The sequence below is a fragment of the Triticum urartu genome, chromosome 1, assembly GCF_003073215.2.
Source record: "Triticum urartu cultivar G1812 chromosome 1, Tu2.1, whole genome shotgun sequence".
NCBI classification, from domain to species: Eukaryota; Viridiplantae; Streptophyta; class Magnoliopsida; order Poales; family Poaceae; genus Triticum; species Triticum urartu.
The window spans coordinates 297,022,489-297,044,724 of NC_053022.1; the positions used below are offsets into that span (position 1 = coordinate 297,022,489).

General features: G+C 43.9%; 1 protein-coding gene across 2 annotated transcripts; it reads left to right on the plus strand.

Moving 5' to 3' along the window:
• The first annotated feature begins 246 nt into the window (after window positions 1-246).
• LOC125508639 lies at window positions 247-3,093 on the plus strand. 2 transcript variants are annotated; one of them, XM_048673400.1, is made up of 3 exons: window positions 247-431; window positions 774-1,583; window positions 2,210-3,093. In XM_048673400.1, exons 2-3 carry the CDS (start codon window positions 894-896, stop codon window positions 2,687-2,689), a joined length of 1,170 nt encoding a protein of 389 aa, XP_048529357.1. In that variant the 5' UTR covers window positions 247-431; window positions 774-893; the 3' UTR covers window positions 2,690-3,093. The 2 variants fall into 2 exon arrangements, with proteins under 2 accessions (XP_048529357.1, XP_048529363.1); XM_048673406.1 differs by lacking the exon at window positions 247-431 and adding an exon at window positions 448-622.
• Window positions 3,094-22,236: the final 19,143 nt, after the last annotated feature.

Here is a 22,236-nt window from a genome sequence, read left to right on the forward strand (position 1 = left end):
CGTAAGCCGCCTCTCAACAAATTTTCAGAGCGGCTTATTTTTTAAGTTGGGGAGAGGCGGCTTATTTTTTAAGCCGCCCAAAGAAATGATCTAGATGTAGAAATTTCCGCAAAGAAAAAAAGGTAATGCAGAAATTTTTAAACCCTAAAAAGATTTAACCTTAGAAAAGTTCACCAATACGAACGGTACAACGAGCCGTTGGGGCCTTTTTAATTACTCCGACTTTCAAGTTATCCATGAACCCCTTCCTTTCTCGAAGTCTCTGGTCAAGGCAACATAAACAGTTTCCAAATCCCAATCCGTCGTCTCGTCCTCAGCCGGCCTTGAGCGAGCCGCTCCGCCCCGCCGTAGGGCGTCACTGACCGGAGCTCCTACCAACCACTGCGGCAATCCCATACCGCACCGTTGGCCACGTAGGCTCATTGATTGAGGTAATCCCACGGCCACGGCCACGCGGCACACCCGACTTTTCCTCGCTTCCCCTCTCCCCTCTCCCCTCAACCAGCTAGGAAGAAGGTGGGGCGGGGTCAGATGCCGGTGAATCCTCCGGCGTCGCCCCGTCGGAAAGATCAGATCTTGGGGCCTTGAGAGCGGGGAAAATTGGTGCTTCTTGGATTCTAGGGTTGGATCGGGCTAGGGCCCCCTTCCTTTTATTTCGCCTTCTTTCTTTCTTTCTTGGGGTTGCGGTGTAGTCTCAAGTTTGAGGGGCGACGGGAGTTTGTTTACGATGAGAAAATTCGACATAGTTTATTCAAGCTCTAATTCTTGTGCAGGTGGCTGATTGTTTCAGATCGTCTCGCTCAATTGCGATCAGTTTCTTGATTTGTTTTGCTACTGAGACTGGGTAGTCAAATTCAGGGCATTGTGTATATTCTGTTGGCCTGTCTTTGAGGATGGCTGAAGCATGCCCTGATAGTCGGCGATGCCTACCTCCTTGGATGATGAAACCCTGCACGAGTAATGAGGTGTCAAAGACTGAGCATCGGAATAAGCAGTCGGCAGAATCTGATAAGGGGTCAGGGGCTCTATATCAGGCTAAGCCCACCAGAAGGCAGAAAAAAATTGTGGATCCAGAGGATGCCGGTGGGCTGAAGGCGTTGCAGCGATGCCAGGGTAAAGAGAAGCCCAGGAGAAAGAGCAAGGATGCTGATCGTGCTGTCACAGATGAATTTGACGAAATCGAGAAAATAACTTGTAAGAATGAGAGGAAAGTTAGTGGAAGAGCTGCTCCGAAGAATAGCAGGAAACGGATGCTGGAGGATGTGGGATCAGATGCATCGTCATCAGGAATAACTGATGATGAGATGGAGCTTAGTGCTGGCAATTCCAGAGCTTTGCAACGATGTCAGGGTAGAGAAAAGACCAGAAGAAAGCGTGACAGTGCTGATTATTCTGCCAAAGATGAACTTGAAGAAATTGAGAAAACAACTCGTAAGAATGTCACAAAAGTGACTGGCAGAGCTGCTCCGAAGAATAGCAAGAAACAAAAGCCGGATAATGTTGGATCAGAAGCATTATCATCAGGTACAACTGATGATGAGATAGAGCTTACTGTGGAAGATCTTGTGAGCATAGCTGAAGAGGTAAACCATAATTCTTATTGCAGTTTTGTTATTTTACTTGTCTTCAGGTTTGACACATCTTCTGGTGTTGTTATGCAATTCCCCTTAAATACGCTAGTTCCTGTTCATTACTTCACTGAACATCTGGGAATTATGCAGTGCTTCCCAATTTATTGGCTTTATTGTTGATTGACGCAGGCAGGTCTAGTACAACTCATTACTTATTTTATAGAAATAATTGGAAAAAAGTGACCTTTGCCAATAGGCAATGGCCCCATTATGCCTAGGAGTGACCCTAGTGAATACTTATCATGGACCGATCTGGCTTGCACCTTGATTATATTTGTGCATGCAACTCTCAAGAGACAAACATGCATGGTGTAGGCAAACTCTTTTCAGTCCAGTCCTATCATTAGTTTGAAGACATGAGTAAGCATGATAATAGGAGACTTGTTCTGAGTGCTAATGACATCTTCTCCATTGAATTGAGGCCCTAATTTCATTCTGTGACAGAAAATAATTTACCAACTTTTCGCCCCCTTTTTACATTTTCTGGCTGCCTAGCAAACCAGCAATCCTGTTCGAAGTTTTGCTTTGAGTAACTAAGTATACCACTGAAGGTATTCTGATGCATTTACATGATGCAGATTGTAAATGCTGATAAAGAGAAGCTACAAGATATACGGACCACAAAGACATCCCGCTATGAAGAGCGTCCTCCACGGCCTCCAGTGTCTACTCCTACTGATACAGGAGGATCAGTATCAAGCACTTGGTCAACAAAGGGGTTGATGCAGTGCACGGCAGCTACTACCACAGATGAAACTCCAAGCGAGTGCAGAGTAGACAAGAACAAGAGACATGAAGAACCAGAGTGTCCACCACGTATCAAAATGACCGGTGATGTTGCTGAGGATATGATGAACATATTGCTCGGACCCCTGTGGAATAGTGAGCCTGCAGCCTATGAAAATAAACCCGAGGCTGTGGTACCAAGGACCGTGAACGTGAATCTTGCGCCGCAGCGGAAAAACGACTGGCAGAAGACTGTAGCACAAGTGCAGGGGGCACCTGTGGCGAAAAAGAAGAGCAGCCTGAAAGATATGGTGGCCTTTTTTCTTGACTAGAGCAAAGTTGAAGTGCTGAAGTGCATACGCTAGCAGCCTGGGAGCATTGTTATGCCGATTAGCTGGTTCCACGCATGTGCATGGCCTGTAACTATTGTCCTGCGGCGTTTTAGTCCACGTGTAAATTATATTGTTTTGGTAGGATAACAAGTCGCTTTTCTTTTCCTTTTGGGGGGAGAATAATGTTGGTCATTTGTATAGTACTCCCTCTGTCCCGGAATATAAGAACGTTTTTGACACCATGCTAGTGTTAAAAACGTTCTTATATTTTGGGACGGAGGGAGTAGTAATGTTCTTGCCTTCAAGTTGAAGATGTTTGGTACTGCCTGTGATGTCATTGTCATCTTACCTTTGATGATCTTGACTGTGTTTAGGTTCAGGTAAAGAACCACAGGTTTAGCTTCCACAGATGATTAAAACCATATTTATTTTGATTTATATTTCTGCTCTTTACAGTGGAAGTTCCTCAATTGCGATGCTGGATAGATGCCTTTCCAGTTGTTTTGACGGTTTTGGTCATTGTTGAGCTCAGAATCAGCTTATGTGAGTGTACATTTGAGCAAAAATAGGGGCATTTGTTTTCTCTAGATTGAGCTTCCAGATAAATTTTGTGAGGCAAATGTCTTTGTTAAAATCCATTTAGCAATAAAATCAGAGCTATATCCATGTCAATGTCCTTAGAGCAACTCCAATGGAGCGACTCATTTTGTCCGCGGCCGTCCGTTTGGATTGGCGCGGACAAAAAAGCCGGCCCAACGCGCTGACCCAAACGAATGCGCGTCCGTTTTCGTCTACCTGCCGACCCATTTTCCAGTCCATTTTTTAGGCTGATTTGCGTTGGCGCGGACACAAGACGGACGCGCGCGCGCTCGCCCTCTTTCCTCACCGGCCCCGCTGGTCGGTGGCACATTGGATTCACACACTCGCCCGCCTGCTACGTCGCCGATGCCACCGGCCATTTTTTCAGATTAAAATGGATACATAGATAGTTCTAGTATACATAGATAAAAGAAAAAGACCATTACTCGTCGCTTTCTGACTCCGACTCGGTAATGTCCTCCTCCAACGTTTGAAGGTAGGCGTCAGCAAGCTGCTCGTCTTCAAAGTCCCAACCCGATGTTTCTTGTAGCTTCAGTTTCAATTGAGCTGTCTGCTTCCGCGAACGCTTGTCCTCCCGATAGGCGGCTCGCTCCCTCCTCGCGTCCCTCTCCGATCTCAATTGCTTATAGAACTGGCGCTCGTCGACGATGTCCTGCAGGTAGCCTCCTCGCCACAGCACCAAGGCTTCCACGTCCTTCTCTGCGATGGCGAGGCCACGCTGCCGCCTCCGATGGACATGACGATCCTCGTCGGTGAAAAGCCACGGGAGAGGCGCCAGATCCTGCGCCCGCTGGCTCGACACGTTGGGAAAATTCATATCACGACGAGGCCTCAGGAGGCACCACGCCGCCGCGTCGTGCGCGCAGGCCGCCTCCTCTGCAGTGTCGAAGGTGCCGAGGACGAGACGTTTCTCGCGAAATCAGATCTCGGCGGAGAAGGCGCCGGAGCGGCGCTCGCGGACTCCGCGAAAATCCGAAGCGCGTAGGCGGCGGATCGACATGGTGGCGCAGAGGCGGCGAGAGTGGGCGGCCGACAGAGTGTGGAGGGAGCGCCTTCTTTTATAGCGAGCGCCGGCCACGGCGCGCGCGTGAACCTTTCCCGCGCGCTGGAGCGCCAAAACCAGCGCGCGCGAACCATTCCCGCGTGCTGGAGCGTCAAAATCAGGGCGACGGCACGATGTTAAACGCGCGCGGTCATGAAAATGGGTCAGCCCGTTAAGCGCACTGCCGACCCAAAACTAAAAGAGAACGGATAGCGGGCGGGCGGCCAACCCAAACGAACAAAAAACGAACAAAAACGCCGTCCGTTTAGATCGGCCCGTTGAAGTTGCTCTTATGTCTTTGTGCTTCAAGTGTTTAGCTCCTTGGACGCTATTTATAATTCCTACGCTATTTATAATTCCTAAAATTTAAAAAGTGCACACGCACGATTTTACGCGATCGAGCGGCCGGCTGGAACCGCACGAGGTGCCACCTGGTCGGCACGTGCGTCCGACTTCAGGTGCCACCTGGTCGGCTGCCCAACCATCCGTCATCTCCCACCCCACCCAGCCGGCCGAGCCTCCTCCTCTGGCTCGTCCCCGAGCTCCCCCTCCCGGCTCCTCCCAGCCGCTGGTGCGGTCCACAACCTCCCCACTACAATCCGGCGACATGGAGGACGTGTGGGTGCTCCCTGCAGTATTTCTTCTCTCTCTCCCCCGCCACCACAAATCTGGAATAGATCCTCACCGGCCTTCCTCCTTGACGGCGCCAGCCACCACCATCTCCCGTCCCCGAGCTGCAGTGGAGGCCTAGCCCACACTCGTACGACCACCAGATCCACGGGCCGTGCTCCTCTCCGTCGAGGGGAGCCTGGGATCCACGATGAGGGGAGCCCCTCCCCACCTCGACGTCGCCATGGCCGTGCTACCGGTCTCTCTAATCTGTGGAGGTTTCCCTTTCTGTTGGTTCGTCAGTGATCCTGCCTCGGGAGGGTTACTTCGGGCGCGGCTGGGCTCGCACTTGAGAGCCCAGTATTTCTGCTCCTGCTGTTTCCTTCCAATCGAAGGCACGCAGTGCGGGGCTCCTTCTGTTCTGGAAATTTAGGCCCCTTTGTGATTTCTGGTTCGCTGCTCATACTCAAGTGATTGAGCACTCTGCTCCAACTACAACTTTTGAGAAGATTTTTTTGGGTCTACATGTTGTTGTGGCGATAAGAGTTCACACCACACCAACTACAGGTTGTGTGGAAATGTAGCAGCATGGTATAAGATGTACGCTCTTGTATAAAAGAGATGAACTCTGAAAGACTGAAACTAACCGATGTAAGAAAGCTTTGTTTAATAATGGGAGTATATTAATTGCTGGCTTTCTCTACTATGATCTATATTCACACCCCGTATGATTTGATGCATGGAGCACTCTGCTCCAACTAGAACATTCGGCTAAGATATGTGGAGGAGCTCGAAGAGGAGGGCTTTCGTATAACATAGTGTGTACTAAGTTGGTTATGGTAGTAGCTCAAGTTGGATACGATCATTGAAAAGTTGCACAACACGACGATATAAGCTGGCTAGATGATGTTTTTGTTTAAATTAATCTAATTTTGCTAGTCACATTTTCTGTTGGCATCCTAAGTAGTTGTAATTGCATATATAGTTCTTAATTGAATATGACCATTGGTAAGTTGCACAACACAGTGATACTCAGTTGACGAGACGACGACTCGCGCTCACATTGCCCGTACAAATTTTTCCGATGCCAACTACTCTATTGTGCAATTTTAGTACTACATCGTGTAATTTTTTTCAAAACCTTTTTTTGGAGCTGCATGATTCAACTTTCTATGATGTTGCAACCTAACAACCATAACAACTTTGATGTACAACTAGTCTACTGCCCCGGCCAACTACCTAGTAGTCGATGTGCAACCCCTCTCTCTATTCGTGGATGTGTAATTTTTCACCGTTGACACACCCTACCCCACCTCCTCTATTAGGGATATATGCAACTTTAGTGTGTTGTTCAAGCCAACTACCTATTAGTCAATGTGCAACTCCCTCCCCTCCTTACTTGTGGATATGTATTTTCAGTTGGCGGGGACCATAAACAGAGTTGCACATAGTCTGCTAGGTAGTTGTTCAGGGCAGCATACAAAGTTGCAAATGTCACACGCAGGGATACTTGAATGGTGAAAATTTGACATTCATGAGGATAATGAAAAGTTGCATATTCATGAGGGTAGTGAAAAGTTGCATATAAACAGTGCGTAAGGTTGCACATCTCACTAAAAGGGGTGGTTTGGGCCAGGTGCTAGTAGGGAAACTACACATTCACGGAGGGTACGAGAGAAAGATGCACATCACTGTTAGACAGTTGCCCATGGTAGTATCCGAAGTTGCACATCCACTGTTAGGCTGTTGGCTGATGCAATAAACAGTGAAAGCACATCCATAGACAGTGGGCAAGTTGCACATCAACTACTATGCAGTTGGTCTGGGTAACAGACAAAGTTGCATATCTCATCGGAAGGAGGTAGTTCGGGGACGGAGGTACCATCGTTGAAAATTGCACGTCTATAGGGTAGGAGAAAAGTTGCACATCCACTCTCAGGTAGTTGCACATTGACGGCTAGGCAGTTGCACAAAACGGGGCCAAAATTGCACAAAAAAATTCGTCGAAACATACCCATGCGTGATATAGTTTCGAAGAGAACGTCGCGAGGGTTTCAACAGTGAAAACAGATCTTAATTTTGATGCACGGTTTGAAAGTTATGGTCTTTTAAAATTTTGAAAAACCGAATTAAATGCGTTCATACCTGTTCACGGGGTGCTTTGCAATTATTTCTTACTTTTTTTGTTCACACATATTCATATCCGTTCATTTTTTCTAATATGAATTAGGGGACCAACTATTACCATTTATAGATTAGGAAGATAATATTTCCTTTTTCGGCCGGCCACTCCGGAGCGCTAGCGGGCCAACGGCCACCCGCTAGACGCTTTATAATTTTGATTGTTGCATTCTTGAAATCAGTGTGATCCTTGTAGATGTGTTGTCTGTTGGGTTTCGTAGTAATTTCAAAAAAATTTCTACGCACACGCAAGATCATGGTGATGTACAACAACGAGAGGGGGAGAGTGTGATCTACGTACCCTTGTAGATCGCAACGGAAGCATTTGGTTGATGTAATCGTACGTCTCCACGGCCCGACCGATCAAGCACCGAAACTACGACACCTCCGAGTTCTAGCACACGTTCAGCTCGATGACGATCCCCGGACTCCGATCCAGCAAAGTGTCGGGGAAGAGTTCCGTCAGCACGACGGCGTGGTGACGATCATGACGCACTACCGTCGCAGGGCTTCGCCTAAGCACCGCTACAATATTATCGAGGACTATGATGGAAGGGGGCACCGCACACGGCTAAGAATATGATCACGTGGATCAACTTGTGTGTCTAGGGGTGCCCCCTGCCCCCGTATATAAAGGAGCAAGGGGAGGAGGCCGGTCGGCCCTATAGGCGCGCCAAGGAGGAGTCCTCCTCCTAGTAGGAGTAGGACTCCTACTAGGAGGGGGAAAGAAGTGGGGAGGGAGAGGGAAAAGGGGGGGCGCCGCCCCCCTCTCCTAGTCCAATTCGGACCAGGGGGCAGGAGGCGCGCGGCCCACCTTTGGCTGCCCCTCTCTCTCTCTCTCTCTCCAATAAGGCCCATATGGCCCATTACTTCTCACGGGGGGGTTCCGGTAACCCTCCGGCTCTCCGGTTTTCTCCGAAATCACCCGGAACACTTCCGGTGTCCGAATATAGCCGTTCAATATATCAATCTTTATGTCTCGACCATTTCGAGACTCCTCGTCATGTCCGTGATCACATCCGGGACTCCGAACTAACTTCGATACATCAAAACTCATAAACTCATAATATAACTGTCATCGAAACCTTAAGCGTGCGGACCCTACGGGTTCGAGAACAATGTAGACATGACCGAGACACGTCTCCAGTCAATAACCAATAGCGGAACCTGGATGCTCATATTGGCTCCTACATATTCTACGAAGATCTTTATCGGTCAGACCGCATAACAACATACGTTGTTCCCTTTGTCATCGGTATGTTACTTGCCCGAGATTCGATCGTCGGTATCCCATACCTAGTTCAATCTCGTTACCGGCAAGTCTCTTTACTCGTTCCATAATACATCATCTCACAACTAACTCATTAGTTGCAATGCTTGCAAGGCTTATGTGATGTGCATTACCGAGAGGGCCCAGAGATACCTCTCCGACAATCGGAGTGACAAATCCTAATCTCGAAATACGCCAACCCAACATGTACCTTTGGAGACACCTGTAGAGCTCCTTTATAATCACCCAGTTACGTTGTGACGTTTGGTAGCACACAAAGTGTTCCTCCGGCAAACGGGAGTTGCATAATCTCATAGTCATAGGAACATGTATAAGTCATGAAGAAAGCAATAGCAACATACTAAACGATCGGGTGCTAAGCTAATGGATGGGTCATGTCAATCAGATCATTCATCTAATGATGTGATCCTGTTAATCAAATGACAACTCTTTGTCCATGGTTAGGAAACATAACCATCTTTGATTAACAAGCTAGTCTATTAGAGGCATACTAGTGACACTCTGTTTGTCTATGTATTCACACATGTATTATGTTTCCGGTTAATACAATTCTAGCATGAATAATAAACTTTTATCATGATATATAAGGAAATAAATAATAACTTTATTATTGCCTCTAGGGCATATTTCCTTCAGTCTCCCACTTGCACTAGAGTCAATAATCTAGATTACACAGTAATGATTCTAACACCCATGGAGCCTTGGTGCTGATCATGTTTTGCTCGTGGAAGAGGCTTAGTCAACGGGTCTGCTACATTCAGGTCCATGTGTATCTTGCAAATCTCTATGTCTCCCACCTAGACTAGATCCCGGATGGAATTGAAGCGTCTCTTGATGTGCTTGGTTCTCTTGTGAAATCTGGATTCCTTTGCCAAGGCAATTGCACCAGTATTGTCACAAAAGATTTTCATTGGACCCGATGCACTAGGTATGACACCTAGATCGGATATGAACTCCTTCATCCAGACTCCTTCATTCACTGCTTCCGAAGCAGCTATGTATTTCGCTTCACACGTAGATCCCGCCACGACGCTCTGTTTAGAACTGCACCAACTGACAGCTCCACCGTTTAATGTAAACACGTATCCGGTTTGCGATTTAGAATCGTCCAAATCAGTGTCAAAGCTTGCATCAACGTAACCGTTTACGATGAGCTCTTTGTCACCTCCATATACGAGAAACATATCCTTAGTCCTTTTCAGGTACTTCAGGATGTTCTTGACCGCTGTCCAGTGATCCACTCCTGGATTACTTTGGTACCTCCCTGCTAGACTTATAGCAAGGCACACATCAGGTCTGGTACACAGCATTGCATACATGATAGAGCCTATGGCTGACGCATAGGGAACATCTTTCATTTTCTCTCTATCTTCTGCAGTGGTCGGGCATTGAGTCTGACTCAACTTCACACCTTGTAACACAGGCAAGAACCCTTTCTTTGCTTGATCCATTTTGAGCTTCTTCAAAATCTTGTCAAGGTATGTGCTTTGTGAAAGTCCAATTAAGCGTCTTGATCTATCTCTATAGATCTTTATGCCTAATATGTAAGCAGCTTCACCGAGGTCTTTCATTGAAAAACTCTTATTCAAGTATCCCTTTATGCTATTCAGAAATTCTATATCATTTCCAATCAGTAATATGTCATCCACATATAATATCAGAAATGCTACAGAGCTCCCACTCACTTTCTTGTAAATACAGGCTTCTCCAAAGGTCTGTATAAAACCAAATGCTTTGATCACACTATCAAAGCGTTTATTCCAACTCCGGGAGGCTTGCACCAGTCCATAAATGGATCGCTGGAGCTTGCACACTTTGTTAGCTCCCTTTGGATCGACAAAACCTTCCGGTTGCATCATATACAACTCTTCTTCCAGAAATCCATTCAGGAATGCAGTTTTGACATCCATCTGCCAAATTTCATAATCATAAAATGCGGCAATTGCTAACATGATTCAGACAGACTTAAGCATCGCTACGTGTGAGAAGGTCTCATCGTAGTCAACCCCTTGAACTTGTCGAAAACCTTTTGCGACAAGTCGAGCTTTGTAGACAGTAATATTACCGTCAGCGTCAGTCTTCTTCTTGAAGATCCATTTATTCTCAATTGCTTGCCGATCATCGGGCAAGTCAACCAAAGTACATACTTTGTTCTCATACATGGATCCCATCTCAGATTTCATGGCTTCAAGCCATTTTTCAGAATCTGGGCTCACCATCGCTTCTTCATAGTTCGTAGGTTCATCATGATCTAGTAGCATGACTTCCAGAACAGGATTACCGTACCACTTTGGTGCAGATCTTACTCTGGTTGATCTACGAGGTTCAGTAGTATCTTGTTCTGAAGTTTCATGATCATTATCATTAGCTTCCTCACTAATTGGTGTAGGTGTCGCAGAAACAGGTTTCTGTGATGTACTACTTTTCAATAAGGGAGCAGGTACAGTTACCTCGTCAAGTTCTACTTTCCTCCTACTCACTTCTTTCGAGAGAAACTCCTTCTCTAGAAAGGATCCATTCTTAGCAACGAATGTCTTGCCTTCGGATCTGTGATAGAAGGTGTACCCAACAGTCTCCTTTGGGTATCCTATGAAGACACATTTCTCTGATTTGGGTTCGAGCTTATCAGGTTGAAGCTTTTTCACATAAGCATCGCCGCCCCAAACTTTAAGAAACGGTAACTTTGGTTTCTTGCCAAACCATAGTTCATAAGGTGTCGTCTCAACGGATTTTGATGGTGCCCTATTTAATGTGAATGTGGCCGTCTCTAAAGCATAACCCCAAAATGATAGCGGTAAATTTGTAAGAGACATCATAGATCGCACCATATCAAGTAAAGTACGATTACGACGTTCGGACACACCATTACGCTGAGGTGTTTTGGGTGGCGTGAGTTGCGAAACTATTCCGCATTGTTTCAGATGTAGACCAAACTCGTAACTCAAATATTCTCCTCCACGATCAGATCGCAGAAACTTTATTTTCTTGTTATGATGATTTTCAACTTCACTATGAAATTCTTTGAACTTTTCAAATGTTTCAGACTTATGCTTCATTAAGTAGATATACCCATATCTGCTTAAATCATCTGTGAAGGTGAGAAAATAACAATATCCGCCACGAGCCTCAACATTCATCGAACCACATACATCTGTATGTATGATTTCCAACAAATCTGTTGCTCTCTCCATTGTACCGGAGAACGGTGTTTTAGTCATCTTGCCCATAAGGCACGGTTCGCAAGTACCAAGTGATTCATAATCAAGAGGTTCCAAAAGTCCATCGGTATGGAGTTTCTTCATGCGCTTTACACCGATATGACCTAAACGGCAGTGCCACAAATAAGTTGCACTATCATTATCAACTCTGCATCTTTTTGGCTTCAACATTATGAATATGTGTGTTACTACTATCGAGATTCATCAAAAATAGACCACTCTTCAAAGGTGCATGACCATAAAAGATATTACTCATATAAATAGAACAACCATTATTCTCTGATTTAAATGAATAACCGTCTCGCATTAAACAAGATCCAGATATAATGTTCATGCTCAACGCTGGCACCAAATAACAATTATTTAGGTCTAATATTAATCCCGAAGGTAGATGTAGAGGTAGCGTGCCGACCGCGATCACATCGACTTTAGAACCATTTCCCACGCACATCGTCACCTCGTCCTTTGCTAGTGTTCGCTTAATCCGTAGTCCCTGTTTTGAGTTGCAAATATTAGCAACAGAACCAGCATCAAATACCCAGGTGCTACTGCGAGCTCTAGTAAGGTACACATCAATAACATGTATATCACATATACCTTTGTTCACCTTGCCATCCTTCTTATCCGCCAAATACTTGGGGCAGTTCCGCTTACAGTGACCAGTCTGCTTGCAGTAGAAGCACTTAGTTTCAGGTTTAGGTCCAGACTTGGGTTTCTTCTCCTGATCAGCAACTTGCTTGCTTTTCTTCTTGAAGTTCCCCTTCTTCTTCCCTTTGCCCTTTTTCTTGAAACTAGTGGTCTTGTTGACTATCAACACTTGATGCTCCTTCTTGATTTCTACCTCCGCAGCTTTCAGCATTGCGAAGAGCTCGGGAATAGTCTTATTCATCCCTTGCATATTATAGTTCATCACAAAGCTCTTATAGCTTGGTGGCAGTGATTGGAGAATTCTGTCAATGACGCAATCATCTGGAAGATTAACTCCCATCTGAATCAAGTGATTATTATACCCAGACATTTTGAGTATATGCTCACTGACAGAACTGTTCTCCTCCATCTTGCAGCTATAGAACTTATTGGAGACTTCATATCTCTCAATCCGGGCATTTGCTTGAAATATTAACTTCAACTCCTGGAACATCTCATATGCTCCATGACGTTCAAAACATCGTTGAAGTCCCGATTCTAAGCCGTAAAGCATGGCACACTAAACTATCGAGTAGTCATCAGCTTTGCTCTGCCAGACATTCATAACATCTGGTGTTGCTCCAGCAGCAGGCCTGGCACCCAGCGGTGCTTCCAGGACGTAATTCTTCTGTGCAGCAATGAGGATAATCCTCAAGTTACGGACATAGTCTGTGTAATTGCTACCATCATCTTTCAACTTTGCTTTCTCAAGGAACGCATTAAAATTTAACGGAACAACAGCACGGGCCATTTATCTACAATTAACATAAACAAGCAAGATACTATCAGGGACTAAGTTCATGATAAATTTAAGTTCAATTAATCATATTACTCAAGAACTCCCACTTAGATAGACATCCCTCTAATCATCTAAGTGATCACGTGATCCAAATCAACTAAACCATAACCGATCATCACGTGAAATGGAGTAGTTTTCAATGGTGAACATCGCTATGTTGATCATATCTACTATATGATTCACGCTCGATCTTTCGATCTCAGTGTTCCGAGGCCATATCTGCATATGCTAGGCTCGTCAAGTTTAACCTGAGTATTCTGCGTGTGCAAAACTGGCTTGCACCCGTTGTAGATGGACGTAGAGCTTATCACACCCGATCATCACGTGGTGTCTGGGCACGACGAACTTTGGCAACGGTGCATACTCAGGGAGAACACTTTTATCTTGAAATTTAGTGAGAGATCATCTTATAATGCTACCGTCAATCAAAGCAAGATAAGATGCATAAAAGATAAACATCACATGCAATCAATATAAGTGATATGATATGGCCATCATCATCTTGTGCTTGTGATCTTCATCCTTGAAGCACCATCGTGATCACCATCGTCACCGGCGCGACACCTTGATCTCCATCGTAGCATCGTTGTCGTCTCACCAATCTTATGCTTCTACGACTATCGCTACCGCTTAGTGATAAAGTAAAGCATTACAGGGCGATTGCATTGCATACAATAAAGCGACAACCATATGGCTCCTGGCAGTTGCCGATAACTCGGTTACAAAACATGATCATCTCATACAATAAAATTTAGCATCATGTCTTGACCATATCACATCACAACATGCCCTGCAAAAACAAGTTAGACGTCCTCTACTTTGTTGTTGCAAGTTTTATGTGGCTGCTACGGGCTTAAGCAAGAACCAATCTTACCTACGCATCAAAACCACAACGATAGTTTGTCAAGTTGGTGTTGTTTTAACCTTCGCAAGGACCGTACGTAGCCACACTCGGTTCAACTAAAGTTGGAGAAACTGTCACCCGCAAGCCACCTATGTGCAAAGCACGTCGGGAGAACCGGTCTCGCGTAAGCGTACGCGTAATGTCGGTCCGGGCCGCTTCGTCCAACAATACCGCCGAACCAAAGTATGACATGCTGGTAAGCAGTATGACTTATATCGCCCACAAGTCACTTGTGTTCTACTCGTGCATATAACATCAACATATAAAACCTAGGCTCGGATGCCACTGTTGGGTTTCGTAGTCATTTCAAAAAATTTCCTACGCACACGCAAGATCATGGTGATGTACAGCAACGAGAGGGGGAGAGTGTGATCTACGTACCCTTGTAGATCGCAACGGAAGCGTTTGGTTGATGTAGTCGTACGTCTCCACGGCCCGACCGATCAAGCACCGAAACTACGGCACCTCCGAGTTCTAGCACACGTTCAGCTCGATGACGATCCCCGGACTCCGATCCAGCAAAGTGTCGGGGAAGAGTTCCGTCAGCACGTCGGCTAAGAATATGATCACGTGGATCAACTTGTGTGTCTAGGGGTGCCCCCTGCCCCCGTATATAAAGGAGCAAGGGGAGGAGGCCGGCCGGCCCTATAGGCGCGCCAAGGAGGAGTCCTCCTCCTAGTAGGAGTAGGACTCCTACTAGGAGGGGGAAAGAAGTGGGGAGGGAGAGGGAAAAGGGGGGGCGCCGCCCCCCTCTCCTAGTCCAATTCGGACCAGGGGGCAGGAGGCGCGCGGCCCACCTTTGGCTGCCCCTCTCTCTCTCTCTCTCTCCAATAAGGCCCATATGGCCCATTACTTCTCACGGGGGGGTTCCGGTAACCCTCCGGCTCTCCGGTTTTCTCCGAAATCACCCGGAACACTTCCGGTGTCCGAATATAGCCGTTCAATATATCAATCTTTATGTCTCGACCATTTCGAGACTCCTCGTCATGTACGTGATCACATCCGGGACTCCGAACTAACTTCGGTACATCAAAACTCATAAACTCATAATATAACTGCCATCGAAACCTTAAGCGTGCGGACCCTACGGGTTCGAGAACAATGTAGACATGACCGAGACACGTCTCCGGTCAATAACCAATAGCGGAACCTGGATGCTCATATTGGCTCCTATATATTCTACGAAGATCTTTATCGGTCAGACCGCATAACAACATACGTTGTTCCCTTTGTCATCGGTATGTTACTTGCCCGAGATTCGATCGTCGGTATCCCATACCTAGTTCAATCTCGTTACCGGCAAGTCTCTTTACTCGTTCCGTAATACATCATCTCACAACTAACTCATTAGTTGCAATGCTTGCAAGGCTTATGTGATGTGCATTACCGAGAGGGCCCAGAGATACCTCTCCGACAATCGGAGTGACAAATCCTAATCTCGAAATACGCCAACCCAACATGTACCTTTGGAGACACCTATAGAGCTCCTTTATAAGCACCCAGTTACGTTGTGACGTTTGGTAGCACACAAAGTGTTCCTCCGGCAAACGGGAGTTGCATAATCTCATAGTCATAGGAACATGTATAAGTCATGAAGAAAGCAATAGCAACATACTAAACGATCGGGTGCTAAGATAATGGAATGGGTCATGTCAATCAGATCATTCATCTAATGATGTGATCTTGTTAATCAAATGACAACTCTTTGTCCATGGTTAGGAAACATAACCATCTTTGATTAACAAGCTAGTCTATTAGAGGCATACTAGTGACACTCTGTTTGTCTATGTATTCACACATGTATTATGTTTCCGGTTAATACAATTCTAGCATGAATAATAAACTTTTATCATGATATATAAGGAAATAAATAATAACTTTATTATTGCCTCTAGGGCATATTTCCTTCATTGTCAAGATAATATTGCAAGTTAGTAGTAGATCATCATGCTATACTCTTATCACCACAGACCCCGAACAAAAGATAATCCTGCCCCTGAAAAGACAGCATTGCAGCCCTTGGTCATGTTTTGTCATAGCTTTCTAGTTTACCATCTTCCTCCTCTCGCAACCGAATGTCGTGCTGTTGTAACACCGACGAAACCACTACACCTGAGTTTAAAGAGTAGAAGGGGCTCCCAGTTCACCTATAACTGATCACAAACTAAATAGGTCGGAAATACAGAGCTACAGATAGGAAAATGTCGCCCGACTTATCCATACAATAAGGTGGTTCAAAAGCAAACATTCTGATGATGATGCAAACGTCCATCCATTGACAGCAGTAAGCAATAACCGATTAAACACATCTGATAGAGGCGAGGGGCTCGATCTTTCGATGAGATGATAACTATCGATTTAGTGGAGACGACTTTGACGATCTGACTACAGACGTGCAACGACGCTGCGCCTTAGCAATCGCTAAACCAACTCCGAGAGGTTATTGACCACACCGGAGCACGATCAACCTGACCACGAATGTCCATTCCTGCTAGCAATCGAAGAACAAATAAGAATATGATTAAGCAATCTGAATATTGCGAATATGGATGAAGTATTGATAAAAGTGGGGTTTCATAAGTGGCCTTGGTCTGATCGTTGGACACAAACGAAGTACATGAAATTGCAGCAATGGCTAACTTTTAACTAAATAGAACCCTAGTCTAAATGGTGCCTTAAGGGCTGTATTTATAAGGGAAAAGGGAAGGGATTTCATCCACCCTTGGCAAGGTGGGACTAAAACACCTTCTAAGTCGTTTCCCCTACAATACGGACTCTAAAAATAGATTACATGAACCTGGCCCAAAAATAAGATAGCACAACACCAATAAGCTATGGATGAAATTTATTAAAGGCCATCTTGTATATTTCATCCATCTTCTTGTATGCCATCATGGTGGCTTCAAAGTTCGGAAATCTCCACTAGAACCTTCGTTCTTGTTCTCTTCGCACACGCCTTCATCTCCGTGCTTGATCATGCTCCAATACCCATCCTTCTTGTCCGTGCTATGCCCTTCAATTGTAAGCACCACAAATGTATCCAAGTTAGGCAGCATCACATTCTCATGAACATTAGAAACATTACTAAGAAACGAAAGTACCTGATAATTTAACAGGCGTGTGTGGGCTCTAGTAATTGGTCCGATAGGTATAGTAGTAGGGGTTGTGGGTGTAATTGTAGTATCCATATCCTCATCAACATCTCACCGAGCAGGAAAAAGATCACCTATGTTCTATTAGTCTTTCTAATCAACTCGCGGTGTGTACTCTTGTTCTGTTATGTTCCAGTTGACAAAGAGCACAGATAGCAGAATATAAGTCAGCAAAACATTGGAAACATCTTCAAGGAAATGGAAATGCACATACATACTGAGAAGTTAAAGTTACTCTCCTAGCCTTGTGTCTATTCGAATTAAGGCATCATGCAGAAAACAACACCAGCAAAACTTGTAAACAAAGATGAAGCTTTCTATTACAAACAGAAAAAAAAGATCAACTATAATCAAAGTCTTCCAGTTGAAACAACAGAACACACTATCAACCAAGTAGAGATGTTAAGTTGTTCACCAAAAGTAGAGGAAAATATGGTAAATCACGTGTTAAATACAGTGCTTGTAGTCGTCGCTAGGTGGTCCATATACCTGGTTGTAATTTTTATTACCTCAAGTGTTCTCTGTACTGCCATGATTGATGAATATATTTAAATTTTCTCTCGCAAAAAAAAAACAAGTTTGACTGTCCAAGTTTCCGAAGTAACCATTTAGGTCCATACTAGCAAAAGGGCCCGCGCGTTGCAATGGAACAAAAAAAAATCATAATCTTCAATGGACATCACCACATTTTGCTGCATCACCGAGATAGACTATCACTCTCAATTTTATGAAATCATGAACAATTTTTGCAATTAAGAACATTTTTTAAAGTCCTGAACATATTTGAAATCCTAAATATTTTTCAAATTCTTGAACACTTTTACAAAATTTCAAACATTTTCTAAAATCAATAACACTTTTGAATTCATGAACATTTTATACTATTTGCAATCATTTATTAAAATTGTGAAAATATTGTTAAGAAATTTTCTTGAATATGCGAACAATTTTCTGAAAATTGGTGGAACAATTTTTGAAATTCATGAACATTTTTCTGATTTAACGAACATTTTTTGAAATGCATGATCATTTTTTGAATCAGCGAGAATTTTATGAATAAATAAACTATTTATAAGTCATGAGCAGTTTTTAAATTTTTAAGATATTTTTCCATTCATGAAATTTTTTTGAATTGGCAAAATTTTGTTCAATTTCATTAATACTTTTTAATGCATGAACTTTTAAAAAATCATGAACATTTTTTGATTTCTGGAAATTTTGTGTTCAAAATTCCGAACATATTTTGAATAAGCAAATAATTTTTTACAAAATCACGAATATTTTTTGAATCATCAAACATTTTATGGTTTATTAAACATTGTATTTAAAAATTCCCATTTTTTAGTTTTCAGAAATTTACTGAAGTCCCAGATTATTTAAAGTGAAAAAAAACTAAAAAACTAAAAACGAAATTTTAAAAATAGGCCCGCCCAAATGGGTGCTCCGCGTCTTCTTCCAGCGGGCAGAGCGCACTATAGGAGGTGTCTACCGCATGGGCCGGCCCAGGTGGGGGATTCCCCGGTGTAAAATGTTTTTTAATCACTTATTGGTGGCATTGATGGGCGATATTTTGCAGCTTTGTGGGCCTTTCCCATGACGTATCGACAAAAACAATAGACCATTTTATTATCACTAGCACAACGGCCCGTGCGTTGCAACAGGAGGAAAAAAATTCGTATTCTCCAATAGTCATGACTACATTTTGCTGCATCACGGAGATACACTATCAATCTCATTTTGTTAAATCATGCACATTTTTTGAAATTCATGAACATTTATATAAACTCGTGAACATATTTAAAATCATACACATTTTTTTAAATTCTCAAACATTTTTACTGATTTCGAACATTTTCTAAAATCATGAACATTTTTTGAATTCATAAACATTTTTATACTATTGGCAAAAATAAATTATTATTTTTTGAAAAATTTAAAATATTTTGCTTGAGTAGGCACACATTTCAAGAATCGACAAACAAAATTTGGAAATTTGTGAAACAATTTTTGAAATTCATGAACATTTTTTCATTGAACAAACATTTTTTGAAATGCATGATCATATTTTGAATCAGCGAACATTTTTTCTCATGAAATTGTTTTGAATTTTTCGGATATTTTTCAATTGGTGAACAATTCACGAAAATTTGTTCGAGTTCATTAATATTTTTTAATACACAATTTTTAAAAAAAAGCATAATCATTTTTTATTTCCAATCATTTGTTACAAAATTGCAACATTTTCTGAATAAGCAAATATTTTTGAAAATCACGAACGTTCTCTGAATCCACAAACATGTACGAATTATTAAACACTTTATCTCAAATTTCGCATTTTTTAATTTTTAGAACTTTTTGAAGTCTCAAATTATTTAAAGTAGAAAAGACAAAAACATAAAAGCAAAACGAGAAATAAAAAACCGGCCGCCCGGACATGGGTTGGCCCAAACAGGCGTGCTATAGAAGGTTCTATAGAAGAATTGATGTTAAAATAAGACAAAATTTACGTCTGAAATAACACAAATTTATGAAACGTAAAATTACGGTGCATTGATGTTAAAATAGAGGGGAGGGGGGGGGGGCGAGGGGAGGGGGGTGTGAAGATTAACTATTCCTCATCCAGAGTGACGAATAGTCAATCCCTATATATATAGAGAGAGAACGTAAGAAAAATATATAATCGTCTAAAAATTATTTTATGTTACGTAAAATTATAAATGTAAAAACACAGTGTAAAATGTACATAAAATACGATTTTTCTGGTGGTATGACCTATATTTTTCTCTTATGCCAAATTTTGCGCAGTTAATCAATATAAATGTAACTATTTGTATTTCAAATATAGTTTATTTATGAAATGATCATAAGATTACCTCGGGTGAACAATAACTTATTGTGCACCTTGGTGATGAATAAAGTAGACATGGGTGGCCGCCTTCTCGTCCTTCCTCCACCGACTTTAAGTTTGCTCCCCTCGTCATCGCCAGAGGAAGTCACGGGCAAAGCCCGTGCGGCCGACGGAGACGACGAGTACTCATTTTTCTTTCCAACTTAGGCAGCGGTTGCGGCGTTTTAGCGGTGGCTTTGGTTGACTGCACATGATCTACCTGCAGCGGCGGCCGTGAAGCGGGGTGTGGTTGTAGCCGATGTGCTGCGCGGTTGGCCAGCCTCGCCGGCAATGTGAGCTACACGGGGCTGCTGATTCTTGTCGGGGCCTTCCCTCCGGATCAAGTGGTCGATCAGTGGCTCCATGTCGGAGCTTCACGTGCGATGCCTCTGGCGGCTGGCAGACTAGGGACGTCCAGCTTATGGGTGAACAAAGCATATCATTCGCATGTGTCAAAGACGTAAGAAGGTACGAGATGCTTGCAAGGATGAACGTGGCTCACTAGGCATCTCTAGGGGCATGGAGCTGTTCACCGGCGGCTAGCCCATGTGAGCTCTGTGTGATACCCTGGCTTATTAGGGATGATAGACTACTCACATCAATAAGGAACTCCTTCTTTTCCGGGAGCCCATTCGGACAAAATTTCAAAGTTAAGCGTGCTCAGCTTGGAGTAGTTTCAGGATGGGTGACTTATCGGGAAGTTGCTCCCGGGGTGCGCACGAGTAAGGACAAAGTGCGCAGAAAAGGCTAGTATTGATCTTTGGGGCCAGTCTAGATCCCGCCAGGACTAAAGACCACCGGCGGGTGTGTCCGGAGCGTTACAAGTTGGTATCAGAGCCGACCCTCGCGGTTACACGGATGTTTGCGGACAGGTGCGCTGTCATGTTGTTCATGACGTTTGTGACCCGTCGTGGCACACGACATGGCACATGTACCGGACTGGATGCACAGACGTATGTGCCAAGAGGGAACATTCTTGTGGCCCGACGAGGACGTTGGTTCCTCTGAGTGGGGATGTATGTGATAGTCTGGCTTATTAGGGATGATAGACTACTCATATCAATAAGAAATTCCTTCTTTTTCAGGAGCCCATTTGGACAAAACTCCAAAGTTAAGCATGCTCAGCTTGGAGTAGTTTTAGGATGGGTGACCGACCAGAAAATTGCTCCCGGGTGCGCACGAGTAAGGACAAAGTGTGCAGAAAAGGCTAGTATTGATCTTTGGGGCCAGTCTAGATCACGCCAGGAGTAACGACCACCGGTGGGGTGTGTCCGGGGCGTTACACTCTCGGCGGCCCAAGCGATCCTACGCTGCGATGACTCTTTCGATGGTTGTATGATGACTTGTACGGATGTAACGGTAGGCGTCATCGGTGACGACATCTTACACGGGCATGGTTGATGGGCATCGCGATCCCATGATGGTTCGCGGCCGAGAACCATGGATCTAGTGGTGTGCTACTTCTTGAGCTTGCGTTGTTTTTTTCTTGAAGAGAAAAGGGTGATGCAGCAAAGTAGAAATAAGTAATTTTCTCGGTTAAGAACCAAGGTATCAATCTAGTAGGAGGCACAAGAAAGTCCCCGATATATGCACCTGCACAAACTAATAAACACTTGCACACAACGCGAAAAGGGGTTGCCAATCCCTTCACGGTCACTTGCAAGAGTGAGATCTAATAGAGATAGATATAAAATATAAGTAAAGGCAAAATAAAGTAAATATAAATAAAAGTGTAGCAAGGTATTTTTGGATTTTTGGTTCATAGATCTGAAAATATATGATGAAAAATAGACCCCAGGGCCATAGATTTCACTAGAAGATTCTCTCTTGAAGAAAGCATACAGTGGGTAAACAAATTACCGTTGAGCAATTGATAGAAAAAAGCAAAGTTATGAAGATATCTAAGGCAATGATCATGAATATAGGCATCACGTCCGTGACAAGTAGACCGACTCCTGTCTGCATCTACTACTATTACTCCACACATCGACCGACTACTGTCTGCATCTACTACTATTACTCCACACATCGACCGACTCCTGCCTGCATCTAGAGTATTAAGTTCATAAGAATAGAGTAACGCCTTAAGCAAGATGACATTATGTGGAGGGATAGATCCAATCAATATGGTAAAAAACATATTTTTATCCTTAATGGCAACAATACAATACGTGCCT

Excerpts from the sequence above, each read along its gene's own strand:
- LOC125508639 (XM_048673400.1), top strand. The coding sequence starts at position 894 with ATGGCTGAAGCATGCCCTGATAGTCGGCGATGCCTACCTCCTTGGATG. Across the intron at positions 1,584-2,209 it reads TTGTGAGCATAGCTGAAGAG|ATTGTAAATGCTGATAAAGA; the intron begins GTAAACCATAAT and ends TACATGATGCAG.